Genomic DNA, 17,125 nt, shown 5'->3' on the forward strand with positions numbered 1-17,125 from the left:
CCGTGCCGTCACAGAGCATATGCCCTGAATGCTGTGACATCCACGGCGGCCTGGGCGTGGCTGTGCTCTCACAAGTCCATTAAGAAGGAGTGCGCCAGTTGCCCTTTTCTACGCGAGATCTCCTGCATTCCCGGTGTCCTGTTACGCCAGGAGGTCCCTGAACCTGCCGCCGTGTTAGATAACCTTTCGCAAGTTGACGGGCATTGAAAACAGCTCTCTCTGCGATCCAAGCAGCGCTGAGATCCCGGTAACCCCGTCCAGCGCTGCCTGGGGGCGCCTCTCTGCGCGCCGCCAGCTCTGCGCGCCGGCGGCCGCCGCCGACGGTCCCAGCTGGCCGGTCGGACGCTCTCTGGAGGCTTTCGTTATGGTCCCCCGAGCTGGGCCGCATATCGATTTCCGATCCGGAGCTCGGCGCGCCGGGACGCGGCCGCGTACACCTGGGAAGGAGGTGCCGCCGCGCCACGGCCGGCCCGGCAGCGGCGGCCCGCAGCGGGCCGCGCCAGCGGCGGTGCCCAGCGGCGGAGGAAGCAGCGGGCGCCGGGCGGGGGAAGTGAGGGGCAGGGGCGCAGGAAGCAGCGACAGTGGAGGTGAAGCGGTGGAGACAGCGGCGGAGGCAGTTGGGAGTAGTGGGAGCAGGGAGAGCAGAGAGACGAGGTACAGCGGCAGACGCTGGGATAAGGGTGGAGGTGGAGACAGAGGCGCAGGTGACGAGCAGGGGCGGAGGCAAGAGCGGAGGCTAGGGTAGGAGGCCTGGAGAAGGGGTAGAAAAAGGTTTCGTGGAGGCGGATCGGGAGCACGGGCGGAGCTAAGGACAAGACAAGGTCGTGACAGAGTATATGGAGGTAAATCACAAGGTAGAGGTAGGCGTCAGCGCTGCCGAAGTCAAGGGCGTAGGTAAGACCCGGAGGAAACCCAGTCAATCTACGAGGAGAAAAAAAAGAACAAAAGAGAGAGAAAGAGAGGGTGGAGAGAGGAAGGGTAGAGAGTGAGAGCCAGGAAATAGGGAGCAGAGAGAGGGAGAGGGAGAACAGAGAGAGAAGGAGAGGGAGAGAGATGGAGAAAAAGAGAGAAAGAAAGAGAGAGATAAGGAGACAGAGAAGAAAGAGAAAAGAGAGAGAGAGAAGAGAGAGGAGAGAGAAGAGAGAAGAGAGAGAGGAGAAGAGAGAGAGAGAGAGAGAGAGATAGAGAGAGAGAGAGAGAGAGATATAGAGAGAGAGAGAGAGAGAGAGAGAGGAAGAGAGAGAGAGAGAGAAGAGAGAGAGAGATGAGGAGAGAGAACACAATGTCCAGATGGAATCCCCATGGGATTCAGGCACAATGTCAAACTAAACGGACACAAATACGTACATACACAACCAGCTGGACACCTGCATGGATATTGCGAATAGAACCAGCCGGTCTCACCCCCGACGCCAGCTGGCCGCCGCTGTGACCCGAGCGGAGCTGGCTGCCAGTGTGACCCGAGCGGAGCTGGCCGCCGCTGTGACCCGAGCGGAGCTAGCCGCCGGTGTGACCCGAGCGGAGCTGGCCGCCAGTGTGACCCGAGCGGAGATGGCCGCCTGTGTGACCCGAGAAGAGCTGGCCGCCGCTGTGACCCGAGCGGAGCTGGCCGCCGGTGTGACCCGAGCGAAAGCTGGCCGCCGCTGTGACCCGAGCGGAGATGGTCGCCAGTGTGACCCGAGAGGGGCCGGACGCCTGTGTGACCCGAACGGACCTGGCCGCCGCTGTGATCTGAGCGAGCGCGGTTTCACTGCAGCCGGACGTCCCGCTGTGCCAATCAGCCCGCCGGACTGGTCGGGCCGTGATGGCGACTGTCGGGCCAATATCCGTGTGTTTGGGAGCGGCCGGCGCGGCGCAAACGGTCCCCGGGCGGCCATATGCCGCGGCGCGCGCGCCTCCGCTGCCGCCCGGTAAATAGACGGCCGGACCGGCCGGTCCCGGCCGGCGCCGGGCGGGGACCGGAGAACGGCCGTCACCGCCGGTCCGCGCGGTCCGGCGCTCGTCCTTCCGACACGGAGGCCGGGTCGTCGCCACACGAGCGTTTGGAGTCCCCCTCCCCCCTTTTCCCCGCAGATGTCACGCTCTTTAGTGGAGAACGCGGGAAGGGCGCTGCTTCCTGTGCGGTTGCAAGAGTGAGTTTATCGGATGGTGGGTAGGTGTTACATATGTTCCAGTGACGTAGACCTCACTGATGGTGCGAGCACGGCGCATGGCCCATCCAGGGCACTCCAACTGGTCCATCGCCCGGTCTCTCCAGCTCCGGTCTGGTACATTCGCACTCATTTCAGTCAACCTTGAGCAGCCCTACGCGGCAGCGTGCTTTCAAGGAAGTTGTTTTGCTTTGCTACGTGGTTGTTAGAGATTAGCTATGGTACGATACGTGGTATCTAACAGTGTGTCGCGTAAGTGTTGTGGACACGAAGCGGCCGCATCATGATGATAAACTTATTACCTATGCATCTAGGACGTTTATTTAAGCTGCCGTTTGCACCATCATCGTTTAATCCTGCACTGGGGACGTGGTTTCAGATATGCGTAAGTGATGGCTGAGCAGCAAACTGGGGTTGGGGATCCTAGATTTAGCCATGGACAGAAATCTGGGCATGATTTAGGTTTCAACAGGAAAGGGGATAAGGGATGAGCGATAATGCGATGGACAGCCATCCAGCAATCATTCTGATTCCAATAGCATATAATGGTCGCATATTATAACTTCACAATACAAATATCAAAGCCGTGGTAACGCTCATATCAAGCAATGACGATGCTACTTCCGACTCATGGTAATAGATAAATGATAAATCCATTCCGATCACGGGAGAGAAGTGTGCAGAAGCGTGCGCGCAATCCAAGGCATTATTTCGCCAAGATTTCTCTGCGCCGGTCAGCCAGTCCAGGGAAGACGGGACTAACAAACGGAGTGAGTAAATAATCACGACTCCTTCACACGTCTCTCCTTGTCGTTCGAAATTGATAGACATCTATGCTATCCTGACATTTCCCAACTTCACATCAGCAGGCGCTGGACGTCTCGACTTTGCTGCACCACGCTCGCGGTACACCCAGCACGTCAGCAGACGCTGGACGTCTCGACTTTGCCGCACCACGCTCGCGGTACACCCACGGCGTCAGCAGACGCTGGACGTCTCGACTTTGCCGCACCACGCTCGCGGTACACCCACCGCGTCAGCAGGCGCTGGACGTCTCGACTTTGCTGCACCACGCTCGCGGTACACCCACCGCGTCAGCAGGCGCTGGACGTCTCGACTTTGCCGCACCACGCTCGCGGCATATCCGCCGCCAGCATTTTGAACTCGATGCGTAAAGGCTTCGCGGCGGCTTCCCACCTGTCCCGGCGTCCGCCGGCACGAGGACTGGCGCCGGCACAGTCTTCGACCGACCGGCTCCCCGCTTCAGCGTATTCAGGCCTGAACAAAGACGCGTAATGGGGAGCCGGGGAGCGTAATTGATCTACAAGCTCTCAATCGTCCGTTAGCGCCCGGCGCAGATTGAAGCCGACTGGCTGCTCCCGGGCAAGGCCCGAAAAATGTGCGCGGCGCCACGGCAGGCCTTTTCAAATCTGCTCGAAGAAAAACCGGGTTCGTTGAACACGCCCGTGGGTTCATGTCCCCTGCCGGGACCCACGTGAAGGCCAGCCCGGGCCCCGCGGGCTGTCGTTGCCAGAAACTACACGCGCCTGAGCGTCGCGACGCACCTCAGTTCCAGGGAATGGCATTGGTTGTTACTGTGTATGGGAAATAGGCGAGTGAGATGACTCCATTCTTTGTTGACAAGCATTGGCGTGGCTCTGGCGCTGGGTTACGGCACAGACTTGACCGCTGTCTATGGAGAGATGTGACAACCCATCGACGAATTAAGACGTTCGTTAAAACGTTACGTAATCATAAGCCAGTAGCCACTGACCATGCCAACTTTCGGGCAGGTCCCAAGGAAAAGGGTGCGGAACTTAAGGAAGGAAATCCAAGATTTCTCACTCTCCGTTGCATTTGTGTATCAGTTTCCGACCTTTTCAACCCAGCACACGACTCCTATTCCGTAGCCGTTAGCACAACAGCCTCTCCAGTTGTGCCTGTGACCCGAGCGCTGTAAATCCCCCCCCCCCCCCCGCTCCCCATTCCACTAAATGTCGGCGTGGTACCGGCGGCCGATGATTCTCCAAGGATCGAAAAACTCACAAAAATTTGGTGGAACAAATTATTTCTCGAGCTCGTCTTTTCCATGGCTTATTGTCGGGTTTATATTAAACTTCTTACGCAAGTGGCCATGGCCTCAGACCATGCCCTGCCCAGAGCACTTCTGCACTGCCCTCGGGAGGGGACAATCTGTTATTGGTAGTTTTTTCACTGTGTATGGTCTAAGATATGCTTCAAAGCATTGACACGATCTCATTGGTACCCTCGAGGACCGACAATGGTGCTAGATCTGAAACGAGCTTGGAGTGAGCGATGCAATGCCTAACTTAGCGCCCATATTACAGGGAACAAGTTTCCGTATTCTGTGTATTCATTCGCGTTCGTCTCGCATCGGTACAGGCTATGCTGTAACCGCATCTGTATGACTCGCACGTGCTATCGCTCTTGAGTCCGGCGATGGACCGGCGACCAACACGCTTCAGGTAGAGCCGGCGCGACCCTCAGCACCGGACAAGGAAAGGCGGCTGACAGGCGGAGGATCCGCCAACACAGCACCTCGTGTCGCTCGGACCGTCCAGCGAGATCTGCATCGCAGCCAAATGACAGCTCTGCCCTTCTGTTTCATTTCGACCTCCAGTTCTTTAAAGCACAGCTTTTACGAGCGCACGAGCTCCGGATGGCCGGTTTGGGGCTGTGTGCTGTGGGGGGCGGGCGCTGGTGTGTGGCGGCGGCGCGGCGCGGCCCGGCGGTGGACGCGGACCCGGACAGCGACAGGTGGTGCTATGGGGGGCAGCGCGGGGCGGGCGCCCGCCGCTCCCGGCTCGCTCCCTGCCACCATCACGGCTAGTTAACATCGATTGAAATTTTATACTTGTAACAAATGTCGGCCGGCTATTCACGGGCTGCGTCGAGTCCATGATACCGGGATGATGTGGGGAGCAGCGAGCCGTCAGACCACAATCGCCGAGTCCGCAATGGCAACGAATCTGAGACAAAGGGCGAGCGTAGTTTCCCGATGGTTTTGTTTTAGGGGGGCGTAACATCTGGCGAGTAGTTGTCATTGTAATGAAGAGTGTGTTTGGTACCAAGTGTAACAGCTGTGTGGTCGTGCTTAAGTCCTGCGCGGAGCCTCGTTTTTGTATTGCAAAAATACATATTGTGTTATACACATCTGGATACGGTGAGCCGGTTTCAAAGGCGCTGGGTTCAGTACAAAAATGTCGATGAAGATTGTCGGGTGGCAAGTGTTGCGTGCCTCACATCTTGCTGCACTTTGTGTTAGGAGCGCTACTGTCACTTAACGGCTTCCTCCCATTTCCAATCGAGCATCTCACACACTCACGTTAAACTGACGCAAACTGACGCGCACACAAACGCTCATATGCACAGAAATTGGTGTCGTAATGAAACACATGCAAGTCATGCAGCATACGTCAGTAGTGGCACGCTTGTAACTCGTATAAGCAAGTGTGAGAGCAGACAGGGGAGAGGCCTCTGCCGAGGGCAGGGAGAGGCTCTGCCGAAGGCAGGGAGAGGCCTTTGCCGAGGGTAGGGAGAGGGCTCTGCCGAAGGCAGGGAGAGGACTCTGCTGAGGGCAGGGGGAGGGCTCTGCCAAGGATAGGGGGAGAGCTCTGCCGAGGGCAGGGAGAGGGCTCTGCCGAGGGCAGGGAGAGGGCTCTGCCGAGGACAGGGAGAGGGCTCTGCCGAGGTAGGGGAGAGGACTCTGCCGAAGGCAGGAAGAGGGCTCTGCCGAGGACAGGGAGAGGGCTTCTGCCGAGGACGGGGAGAGGGCTGTGCCGAGAACAGGGGGAGGGAGGCAGGCAGCGTCCGGCCCGTGTTATCGTCGTCGCGCCGCGTTCCCCAGTGCTGTCGTCGATGTTGTCCCGTCCCCAACTGGTTGTCCCCATCTCCCAAAGATGCTAATGGTATTACGGGGCGCGGCCACCTGCCCCCCGAGGGAGGCGCCGAGCCCGATGGGGGCGCCGCGCCCGGCGCCCGGCGCGCGGAGGCAGCAGGCTCACCGCCGACCACGGCGGGGAGGTGGAGCGGCGCTGCAGTCATTCAGAGACAAGGCGTTGGAGAAATGTAGCAATGTAGTGTGAGAGTGTGTGGGGTGACTAATATCGTCATGGCCTGGCGTGGCGATAGCGAAGTGTGGCGATGGACTAATGCAGGGTCGGGGGGGGGGGGGCAGTGTAGCAGTGACGGGCAGTGCAGCAGTGGTGGGTCAGTCTAGCAGTGATGGGGCAGTGTAACAGTGACGGGCAGTGCAGCAGTGGTGGGCCAGTCTAGCAGTGATGGGGCAGTGTAGCAGTGATTGGGGCAGTGTAGCAGCGACGGGCAGTGCAGCAGCGGTGGGTGAGTCTAGCAGTGGTGGGTCAGTCTAGCAGTGATGGGGGCAACATATCAATGGGTGGGTCATTGTAGCAGTGGTGAGGCAGTGTACCAGCAGTGGGGCGGTGTAGCAGTGGTGGTGCAGTGTAGCAGTTGATTGAGGCTGACGGAGTTGTGGACGACGGCGGTTTCTCACACATGGTGTGAATTTTACGCAACAGAAAGCATCAATGATACAACGCATGTTTCCACTATAGTTGGGACCCCGCTCGCCCCTTGAACTCGACAGTGACAGTGGAAGTTACGCGCACGCGGACCAGTGCAGTAGGGTGGTGGCGCGGCGCCGGCGACAACAGGCGGCCGCGTGTCCGCTGGGAATCCGAGGTAGGTCAGAGCCGGCGGGGCGCGCCTCCTCGCCGCCGGCGGGAGGGCGAGCGGCGAGGAGCGGCGAGCGGGCCGACGCCAGGGTGGCGGAGGTCCGCCCAGCGAGGCGGCGGACCAGCACCACTGACGCCCAGACTGACTGACCTGTCGATGATGACCGGATCCGACGGCGTCTCGTTCCGGTTTCCGCAGCTCTTTTTGTCGCAGCACCGGCTGAAGCAGAGGAGCAGCGGTAAGACACGCGCCCAGACCCCCGCTCGGATGGCAGCTGACGTAGCCGATCTCCGACGAGGCGACTCCTCCGGATACGTAGCCTATGTCTGGCCTCCGCTCCAACCACGGCGACCCCAGCCGTGTGAGGCGGGGGGGGCTGGCTGCTGGGCGTGTGAACGCGCCGTCAGCGTTACACGTGTGACGGTCCAGCCAATGGTGCTGCGCCAGGTCCAGTTGTGAGCGAGTGGCGTCCAGTTACCACGGAACGCCCGGAAGGAGCTGCGCACTGAGAGAGGCGACCGGGCGAACCCGCTCCAGGTCGCGCTGGAGCCGCCGCGCTTTCCTGGCCGCATCCCATCTGTTCGCCGCCGGCATGGCCCCAACAGGTGAACGGAGGGGGCCGGCGGGACGGGCGCCCCTTTAAAAGGCGGCTTTGTTGCCGCTGTTCCGGCCGGTGGTCCCGTTTTTCCCGGTGTGGGGGAGGCCTTTTGTAGCCGTCATTATCGGGGCCACGCACGGGCGCGCGGAACAAGTGGGGTGCCCGGCCCGGCCCGGCCGCCGTCGCCCCGGCGCCCCCCCCCCCCCCCCCCCCCTCCCAGTCGCCTGGACCGGCACTGGCGCGTGACGCCGCGCCGGCCACAGATAAGCACGTGGTCGGAACGGCTGCAGAGTCCAGCGCCGCAGCGCCGGGCAGACGCCGCCACGCGGGCGGAGGATCGCACACGGGTTTCGGGCTCCTCATGGGCAGAGGACCGGCCAGCCCGGCACGTGCAGAGCTAGAGACGAAGAGCTAGGACCAGGCGCGGGCTTCCGGACTCTGAACGGAGGGACATGCGTCTGGCTTGTACGGCACCGGATTCAGTGCTCATGACCACGCGCCTGACATTTACCGGACGGGGATTAGGAAGGTCAGGACTGGACACACAGGCCCCGGGAGAGAGGGACCACACCGGACCACAGTGCCCATCAGAGAGCGGCCACATCAGACACACAGGGCCGGCCAGAGACGGGCCACACCGGAACACACAGGGCCCGATAGAGAGGGGTCAACACCGGGCACACGGGGCCCGCCGAGAGAGGGGTCGCACCAGACATCGCAGGGCCCACCGGAGAGGGGCCACACCGGACAGGCAGGGCCCGCCATAAAGGGGCCACATCAGACACACAGGGCCCGCTAGAGGAGGCCACACTGGACACGCAGGGCTTGGGGTTCATCAGGCAGTGGTGGCGGCGCCTAAATAAACAAGACACAAGACTCCGGCGACAAGAAACATTGTGCCAGGCAGGTAACAAGATGTCGGAAGCGAAACAGGTGGACAGGGCGACTTAACCTCACAATGGTCGACAGCGAGAAGAACTAGCAAAAACACGATAAAATTGCGAAATAGTCACACGACTGATGCCGTCTGTGGAACACAACGGGAGCCTCTGACCTACCTGCACATGACTCGTGCGTGAGGAGCACCCGGCACATTTCCGGGTTCTTGTCCTGGCCTTCATAGATGATTGCCTGTAACGCAGCAGCAGTGTCAGCGTCCGCGTCTGCCGTCGGGCGGGGGCGACGGATCGCCGCCGCCACCAGACCATCCTCAGGGCGCTGGCTGACGCTCCAAAGCTGGCGCGTTCTCCGGCGAGGTCCACCCCACTGGCCGATGGTCACGGCGGACAAGCAGCGGGCGAATCAGCTCCTCCCCGTGTAATGCGGCTCAATTAAGCTGCCGTCCAAACTGCCGGCCCGTGTTTCCAGTCAACAGATGGTGCCATCCCGTCACGGGTCATTGTTTCCTCTCCGCCCGCCTATCGGCCATCTTTATTGGCTGGAAGTGCGGCCGAAGCGGCGCGCTCCTTGCGCCCCATTCGCCGCGCGCGGGCCCGAGAGCGGGGTGGTCTCCGCCGACACCGGCACACAGATGGCACGGGCCGTTTAACAAACACTCGTTTAAATCGGTATTGTGGCGGCGGCAGCCCGGCGGCGAATTGGCCCAGGCCCGGGATTACCGAGGGATCACCGGCTCCGGGGGAGGCGGCAGGCCGCCGCCGCCGTCGCGACGGACGAGCACACAGACATACACGCGCGCTCGCACTGACGCAGATCCCCGGACGTGTGTGTGTGTACGCATGGAAGTGCGCGTGTATCCGCGCACCGTTTACACATATGTGGAAACATGTATACATGTACATACGCATGGTACGTGCGTACGTTATAGGCATTGTGTACACCCTTCGGTCGCGTGCGTTGCGTTGGGGGACATACGTTCTCGGCACGAAGGCAGGAACACATGATGACAAGGCAGGCACACTCACAAAACGTTTGCACACATTTTTGAGCGGTGAGCGGCCGCGCCAGAGAGGAAATGAGCCCGGTCTCTGCCGACGGGGGCGCGCCCGTTAGGTTCGGCGGGTAATTGATTAGCGACAAGCTGCGTACGCGAGGCGGATGATTTGATGGCTTATGCGGAGAAATACCCAGCCGAGAGGAAAACATTGAATACTGAATAAATTGTACGCCGATGCGGATGGATGGGATGAGCTGAATGTGGTCTTCACAGGCGCCAGGAAGCGGTTTGTGTTCGGAGCTGTCTTGTGTGGCACTTGCCCGTTTAGTCGCTTTAATATTTCTATTTGATGGAGAAAAAAAGTTACGAAATGAAAAGTTTGCTTGCAGAGAGAAACAAAAGGCATCTCTCAGAAGGCAAGAGGCCGCTTATACAATGCTTAGACCAGGCATGTGCTCTTGGCCGTGGATAAAAAGCGCCATCTTCTTTTTCAAAACCTCTTGAGCGCTGTAAGCTGAACACATACGCTAATACGATACAATCGTGGGCGGTGCTGGTGCGCCGAGGTCGGCGCGTCTGCCGCCCGTTGTTCCTCACCACTGCGCCGGCCATAAGGGCCGCCGACGGCGAGGCGTCGCACGGAATAACGTCATCAGCGCGCGGGGGGGGGGGGGGGGCGGGCCGCCGAGGCAGCCCGCCCACCCTTTGTAATGCATATGGCCCCCGATGATGCCTCTATTTTTTGGCGCGTAATCTGGAAAACGAGATAGAAGGCCGACGGAGGGCGTCCTTTGTTCGACAGGCGGCCCCTGCCAGCCGAGCCCGGGACGGCCAGGGCCCGGCCCCCGGCGCTCGAGTCCGGGTCAGTCAGCCCCCCCCCCTCCCCCCCCGCCCAGCTGGCGGTGCCTACCCCTCCTCTCTTCCCTGCAGCTAGTACGGTAGCAATGTTTTGTTTTTGAGTCTGCGACGACAATGAGCAATGTATGGAAAAGACAGAATATGGATGCCTTTCCTTTTGTGTGGGGAAGCTGTTTGTTGCGCAATGTTTTCAGCGTCGCAAGTGTTGTACGTCATGAAAGCATTTATAATGAACCAAATTTGATTCGCAAAGCTCCGTTCAGCAGCCACATGGTGACTGCGCTTCGCGACGCGAGTATTTTGAAGAAACCCACCGTCACACGCTGTTTTGTTGGAAAGGGAAGCCAGAGCTCTTAAAAACCGCAAGCATATGAACAGGGGGTCAAGTGTAGCAATACCCTCCCTCCCCTTTGTAAATTGAAATATCAGCCCACTGGCGATGCTGGGAAAATAACTGACTTAAATTTTTTGCCAGTTTCTGGCACGACCTACGTCTTAGTTTGACCCCGCGATGGCCTCTGTTATTGCCTTCATTCAGTGACAGTGATACCTCATTGAACAAAGTGCCTGGTAAAATGTCGTCCACGTTTTGTCCGCGCACGCCCGTTAAAAGCAGCACATGCGTAGCAATGTGCCGCATGGCATGCGCATGAGCACGCCCCGCGAAGCCGCACTTGTGACGCGACGTGCCGCATGTAATGCGCGTGCGCACTCCCCGTTATTACCCAAGCGAGGCTGCACTGCGGACCCATTAGCGGGAGGCCAGCACTGCGAGAAAAAAATCCCGATGAGATAGTCGTTTGCATGTAACGACTGACGATGGTGTGCCGTTCTACGGGCTGCAACATGGAGCGACTCATCCCGCTGGCTCACTGTACTTTTCTGACTGCGAATAACGCATGAATCTTTTTCTCTCCCGCTTAATCCAAGCTCCTCATCGCCTAATTTTAATTTGAGATCGTTGAATTCGGGAAACCAGGCATGTTAATTAACTTTATTGGGCCAATTAAGATGCTAAATTCGGCGTATTTTCGTCCCGAGTCATTTAAAATAGAGCAAATGTCTCAGGAAGAGCTGACGCCAGGTTAGGCCTCCGGTCCGCCAAGTAATCGGATTCGCAGGCTGAGCCGTCACTCGTTCCCCAGTCTTTAAACAGATATTTGACCGTACAAAAGGCGTACATGGCTGCGCTGTTTGCGCCGCGAAGGTTCGGCTGCGGCGCACGTGCCGACACAAAGTGCGCCCCCAGCAATCGGGACCGGGCGGGGGCCCCGGCCGTCACGCTGTTTGTTTTACCCGATTAGACCCCGCTCGGCCGGCCGCGCCGAACCAGCCCCCCTGCCGGCACGTGACCCGCACGTGACCCCGGCGGGGGCTTACCGGATATTCGCCGCCGTGTCGGCGCCGTAATAGTCGGTCGCGCCGCTTATCGCCCGGAAACAAAGGCGCGCGCCGCGCACGCCGATGACAAAAGCGCGCGTAATCCGCGGCGCGCGGTCATCTGATGGCTCCATTGGCGGGAGTGGCTCTCTTTCTCTCCCGGCCGCGGCGGGGGCCCGAGAGTGTGACTCGCGCGACCCAGGCTGACGCCAGCCTGCAGTCGGACCACGTGACGAGTCGGCGAGGCATGCCGCGCCGTACCGTTATAGCTTTTAAGGGTACCTGGTTAAGTGCACGCAAATGGTGAGCAACAGGTACCTTCCTGGTGGCAGGCGTTCGAGCAAGGAAGCAGAACCGTTCAAATGAAGGTGATGTCTCCCTGAGTGGGCGCGATCCGATGTCCGCATTCTATCCCGGGAAACTTAGCCTGAGCAAAAGCACCCTGCCAGATGCCACTTTCAGGTTTTTCAGTGGGAAATGGTACCGGAAGCAAGCAAAGACCTGTTTTGCACTTACTTGTTTTGTGACGGAATCGATGAGACGAACGAAAATATCTTGTTCCTGGCGAGCGCCTGCAAAGGAACGCGTTGTGAGTCGAGATAAGCAAGCCGAGGCCTCGCCTGACGCGCGGAGGCTGAATAAGTCAGTGGGGAAAGAGGTATATCGCTGCTGATTTTGTACTTTGAGACAAGTTTGAAGCTAATGTTAGATGACCGGAGGGGCAAGAGGAGAAAGAGGAGAAGGAGGAGGAGGGGAGAGGGAGGACGAAGTAGGAGGAGAGAAGAAGAAGAGGAGGAGGGGGTTGAGGAGAAGAAGGAGTAGAAGGAGGAGGATGTGGAGGAGGACGAGGAGGAAGAGAGGGAGGAGAAAGATGGGGAGGAGGTGGGGAGGAGGAGGAGAAGGAGGAGGAGGGGTAAAGTACAGGAGGCAGGAGAGCAGGATCAGGATGACGAGAAGGGGCAGGAGGCGAATATTGCGAAGTAGGAGGGACCGGAGAAGTTGAAGATAAAGAGAGTGGAAGCACTCAACAAATCAGCTCGTATAACACGAAGCGTGACATCTCCCATCCGGCCAAAGGCTACAAGAATCAACCAATGATATTTAATCTGAACATTGTCAGAAGCACCGCGGCGAGGCCGCCTCAAAAGTAATAAACATTGAAATGCCTTGCATGCGTCGTGAAGGCAGCATCATCGGCTAAAGCACAAAGAACATTTGAGTGTGTCCCAATATTACTTGCGCCTCGCCTTTCGTGGTATGCTATGGCCAGCAAACAGAGCGAACACGTCAAAACATAACGAGAATGTCGCGTCAATTGAAGAGCAGGTGTGCCGTACCAAGCAGCCGTTTCTTTCCCCCGACTGATACATGGTGCGACGAATGTTCCAGCGGGACAAGGACTTCTCGAGAAAATGTGGCAACATAATCACAGCTTTGCTGGTCGGGTGGGGCTTCTCCAGAGACGCTTCTCTCGTTCTAAATCCGGCTGGGAACACTTTTATACCCCGACGAAGATTGAATACGGTTTGGGCCAGTCGTACGCAGGGATCCAGAAGAGACCAGAATTGTGGAGGCGTAGAGCTTCGGCGGGAACGTCAGGGTCCCACTGTACGCATCCAAACCAGGCCGTAACCAAACCAGGCCGTAACCAAACCAGGCTGCGCGGACCGTAAGGTCCGCACAGCACAACACACTACGCCATCTGTCAAATGTGAGGCGCTGCAGCGGGCTTGTGGTGAAGTGCTGCTGGAAGTGGTGGTGGGGCTATCGCATGACGAGGAACGCAGCCATTAAAAATGCAAACCAACGAGATGTATATCGTTCAACGATATGGCCAGCGTATCGATTTAGCATTAAGGTCCTGCAACCGGTGAATGGAATGCTGCAGTGGACAAGAAGAGCGTCACACTTTGCCAGACAGAGACTGACCATTGGCGAAGAGCAGCTGCAATCGGTAATGTATTCCGTTGTTGGTTTTTTGCCCCTCCGGTTCCTGAAACGGGGAACATGGCCGTTACTTGTACATTCGGTGGTGCACTGGTGCCGTGCTGCCGACTGCTGGTGCCGGCCGAGCCTCCGGAGCCAGACCGGCACGGCACACAACCCCCGCTGCTGACTGCTGGTGCTGGCTGAGCCTCCGGAGCCAGACCAGCACGGCACACAACCCCCGCTGCTAGCTGCTGGTGCTGGCTGAGCCTCCGTAGCCAGACCAGCACGGCACACAACGCCCGCTGCTGACTGCTGGTGCCAGCCGAGCCTCCGTAGCCAGACCAGCACGGCACACAACCACGTCACGGGGCCTTAAGTGGGCACGGTCCTGTACCAGTCCGCTACAGCTGGTGTAGCTTGAAAGAGCTCTACCCTTCTGCGAGTTTTATCAGTTGTTTAAGGAGGAATACCTGGAGTCCGGAGTTGCTAAAATACATGCCACTTATCATGAGCGTAGGAATTAGGGAGGAGGGGGAGAGGAACCATGGCCCACTTATTTCTCTTGAAAGTTTAACGTCGATGTTACAGTGATGTACGGAAGCCATTCAGCTTAAAACTGGGCTTGTCCCTCCCACCCTTTGGATTATCCTTGCGTTCTTTCAATAGCTGTACATGCGACGCAGCCGGTTGATTTCAAGAGTATTTTAGAAACGATTTGATTGACATTGTATAATTCGTGGGCCTCATGATCAGTCAATAGCCAGTTGTTACCTGTCGCTAGCTTTCCCGCCCAAAAACGTGTTCCAAGAGATACTTATTTATGAGCATGGATTAAGGCAACAAAGCTGCGCAAGGAAAGCCCTTTCGACCCCTGGCGGACCAAGCGCGGTCTGTTTTGGCCAGTGACACGCCGTGGATGGGACGGAACTGTATGCATGGGACGGGAAGCCGAGCCAGCCAGGGCCGATCCTCGGCCATCTTGTGTAACCACCAAGGTCGAGTCGTAGGTATGGCCACCTGGAATGAACAGGCCGAAGAATGTTTGTGTGTTGGGAGTGCTCGGATGATAAATAAGCTTGGCTGGGTTTTATCTGGCCCGCTTCTTCCCTCTGCTTCCCCCCCCCCCCCCCCCCCATCTACCCCACCCTGATTCTCTAAGACTCTGAGTACTGTTATATCTCCTGTTCTCTGCATGAGCACCGCAGCCCCACCCTCCCTTCGTCTGCCTCCCGCCGCGGCTGGCGCCCCCCCGGGTCCTCTGCCTGGGCGCGCCTCTGCGCGGTGGCCCGGGGCGTCTCGCGCGGCCCGCAGGGTGACGCCGGCCCGCGAGAGGGCGGCCGCAGCCCGCCCGATCGATCCCAGTTGAGCACACAGACGACTCCCGCGGGACGGCCGCGAGGGGAAGTCAAAATAATATCGCGACTCAAAAAAATACCCCGGATGAAAGAGATTAAGTATTTATCATTTCTCTTTCAGATGCTCGGTCCGCCGGGGAGGCAGGAGAGGGACGGTGGGGAGGCGCGGCTCAAGGGGAGGGACGGTAGCTGCCATGCACGCCGGCTCGTAGGTAAACAAAGAACATGGCGAAGGTGATGAACCCTGCACAGATTATGAAATGGCATACGTGGGCACAGGCCATGCCATAGAAGGTGTGAATGCTGTCATGCGCAGCTGTGACGATAAAGACTGGATTTCCGGATGGACGACGACATCCAGCATTGGAATAGCTCAGATAGACCAGAAACGTCAGCTGAGATGACTTGGGCGCGGCGTGTTAGCACAGTTTATAGCCTTATGACGATGGAAAAGGTTAGCTTGATTTGGATGCCGGCAGTAACAAATAGTGTTGTGTATTAACCGGAGATGGGCAATTTGTGGGACCTCCGAAGATATGGGGTCACAGCTATGTGGAGCCAGAAAGTTATGTTCTCCTATCGAAATACTACTGTTATTAAGTTGTGATCAAATAACACCTACCTCAGACAAATGGGTCGCAGTTTGATGAATGCGAACTTCGTGATGATATGCTCGCAAAACTAAGTAGTTCCTTGGAAAAGCTACATATTGGAGCCATCCACGGTCTCGTACAGAATCCACCGGCACAAAATGACTTGACTATATCTGGTCTAGCACGGGCCCATTAATACGTAAGAGCCCTACCAGATCAAGATAAGCTATATATCATGTGTTCTTTTGGGCCCCTTTTAGTGCCGAGGCCCGAGGGAGACAGCACCCTCCCGACGGCTGGGGCTTTATTCTGTCACGCATCCGCCGAGTGGCCAACGCGGGCAGCCCTTGACAGGCAGGGGGAAGCCAGCAAAGCCGCCAGCGCTGCGGCTTCGCACATACGATGACGTCACTGGGAAATGCAATTTTAAATACGTGGCACCACTGGTTCCAAGCTCTGTACGTCGCTGTGAGGTGAACGTTAACATGGACGGCCGTGAAGCAGCTCGGCCACGCAGCTGCAGCCTCAGGATCGCATTGCCGTCCTACCTCGTCCTTCTCGACGAACCCAGCGAAGGCGGTGCGCTCCACCTCCACGGGCTGGCCGATCCGGTCGTAGAGCGCGATCACGAAGTGGAAGAAGTTGCTCTTGCGCAGGTTCGACGGTGGCTGCTTCTCGAAGTGGACCCGACCGAGGCCCACACTGAAAGGGTCCCGTCGGTGTCAGCACCGGCACGGTCGCGGTCACGGTAAGCTACAGACGTCGCCAGAGTACTTGCCGTTGCTGATAGCACAGTCACCGTCGAAAAGAGCCAGGAAAGATTACTTTCAGTACAGTTACGTTAGAACAATTACTGTGGCACAAATACCGCCGGCAGGTGCCATTAGCACAGCTACCGTTACCATATTCCTCGTCAACATATCACTGTTAACTCAGTCACCGATAGCAGAACCGCTCTTGCACAGCCGCCGGTATCAGTCAACATAAGCACAGTTTTCGCGAGAACAGTAATGATCAGCGCGGTTACCATTAGCACATTCACCGTAAGCACAGTCACAGCTTCCCCGCAAATACCGCCCCGGCTGTCAATGTCACCGACGGCACAGCCACCGATGGCACGGTCACCGACAGCAGAGTCACCGACGGCACAGCCACCGATGGCACATTCACCGACAGCAGAGTCACCGTCAGGGGTGACCTTGCCGAGCGTGTGAAGCGCCTTTGTTATACGAACCGGGTGGGTATTACCAGTGCTAAAAAGGCGTAACTGATCGGACGTCGACTGTGGATCGAAAGGCCGAGATTCAGATCCCGCTTATGGCCAACAACTGCATTGCCGTCATGGCTAAAACTGGCGTAGGCGACTGCGACACGTGCGCGTTCGTGCAGCCCAGCTGGATCGCCGAGGTAGTGGCCCCGGCCTGACGGCCTGACCTGCCGACCACCAATCACGGTGAGCGGCGCAGTTTGTGGAGTGAAGCTGAATCACAAAACTGGGCCGTAGTCGCATAAGATTTGTCTTCAGCTTTCGGCCGAAGTCTTCAGCTGGCTGCCTCCGGTTAGAATTTTAACTATCAGCCGCAGGTCAATGGACATGCCCTTCCCCTCCCCACGGAGCGCCCCGTCCGCGGTGTCCCGCAGCCGATTCC

The 17,125-nt window shown here is 58.2% G+C and overlaps 1 protein-coding gene across 1 annotated transcript in view; it reads right to left on the reverse strand.

The window, feature by feature from the left end:
* LOC119112092 (transcription factor collier) overlaps positions 1-17,125 on the reverse strand; it is a 77,582-nt gene that overhangs the window by 34,092 nt on the left and 26,365 nt on the right. Inside the window, exons 5-9 of the mRNA XM_037236098.1 lie at positions 16,025-16,178; positions 13,529-13,592; positions 12,116-12,171; positions 8,519-8,595; positions 7,017-7,085 (exon numbers count right to left, since the gene is read on the reverse strand). Of these exons, the coding sequence (XP_037091993.1) occupies positions 7,017-7,085; positions 8,519-8,595; positions 12,116-12,171; positions 13,529-13,592; positions 16,025-16,178 (420 nt within the window). The remainder of the gene's footprint in view (positions 1-7,016; positions 7,086-8,518; positions 8,596-12,115; positions 12,172-13,528; positions 13,593-16,024; positions 16,179-17,125) is intronic.

This window comes from Pollicipes pollicipes, unplaced genomic scaffold (assembly GCF_011947565.3).
Source record: "Pollicipes pollicipes isolate AB1234 unplaced genomic scaffold, Ppol_2.1 Scaffold_7261;HRSCAF=8764_pilon_pilon_pilon, whole genome shotgun sequence".
NCBI classification, from domain to species: domain Eukaryota; kingdom Metazoa; phylum Arthropoda; class Thecostraca; order Pollicipedomorpha; family Pollicipedidae; genus Pollicipes; species Pollicipes pollicipes.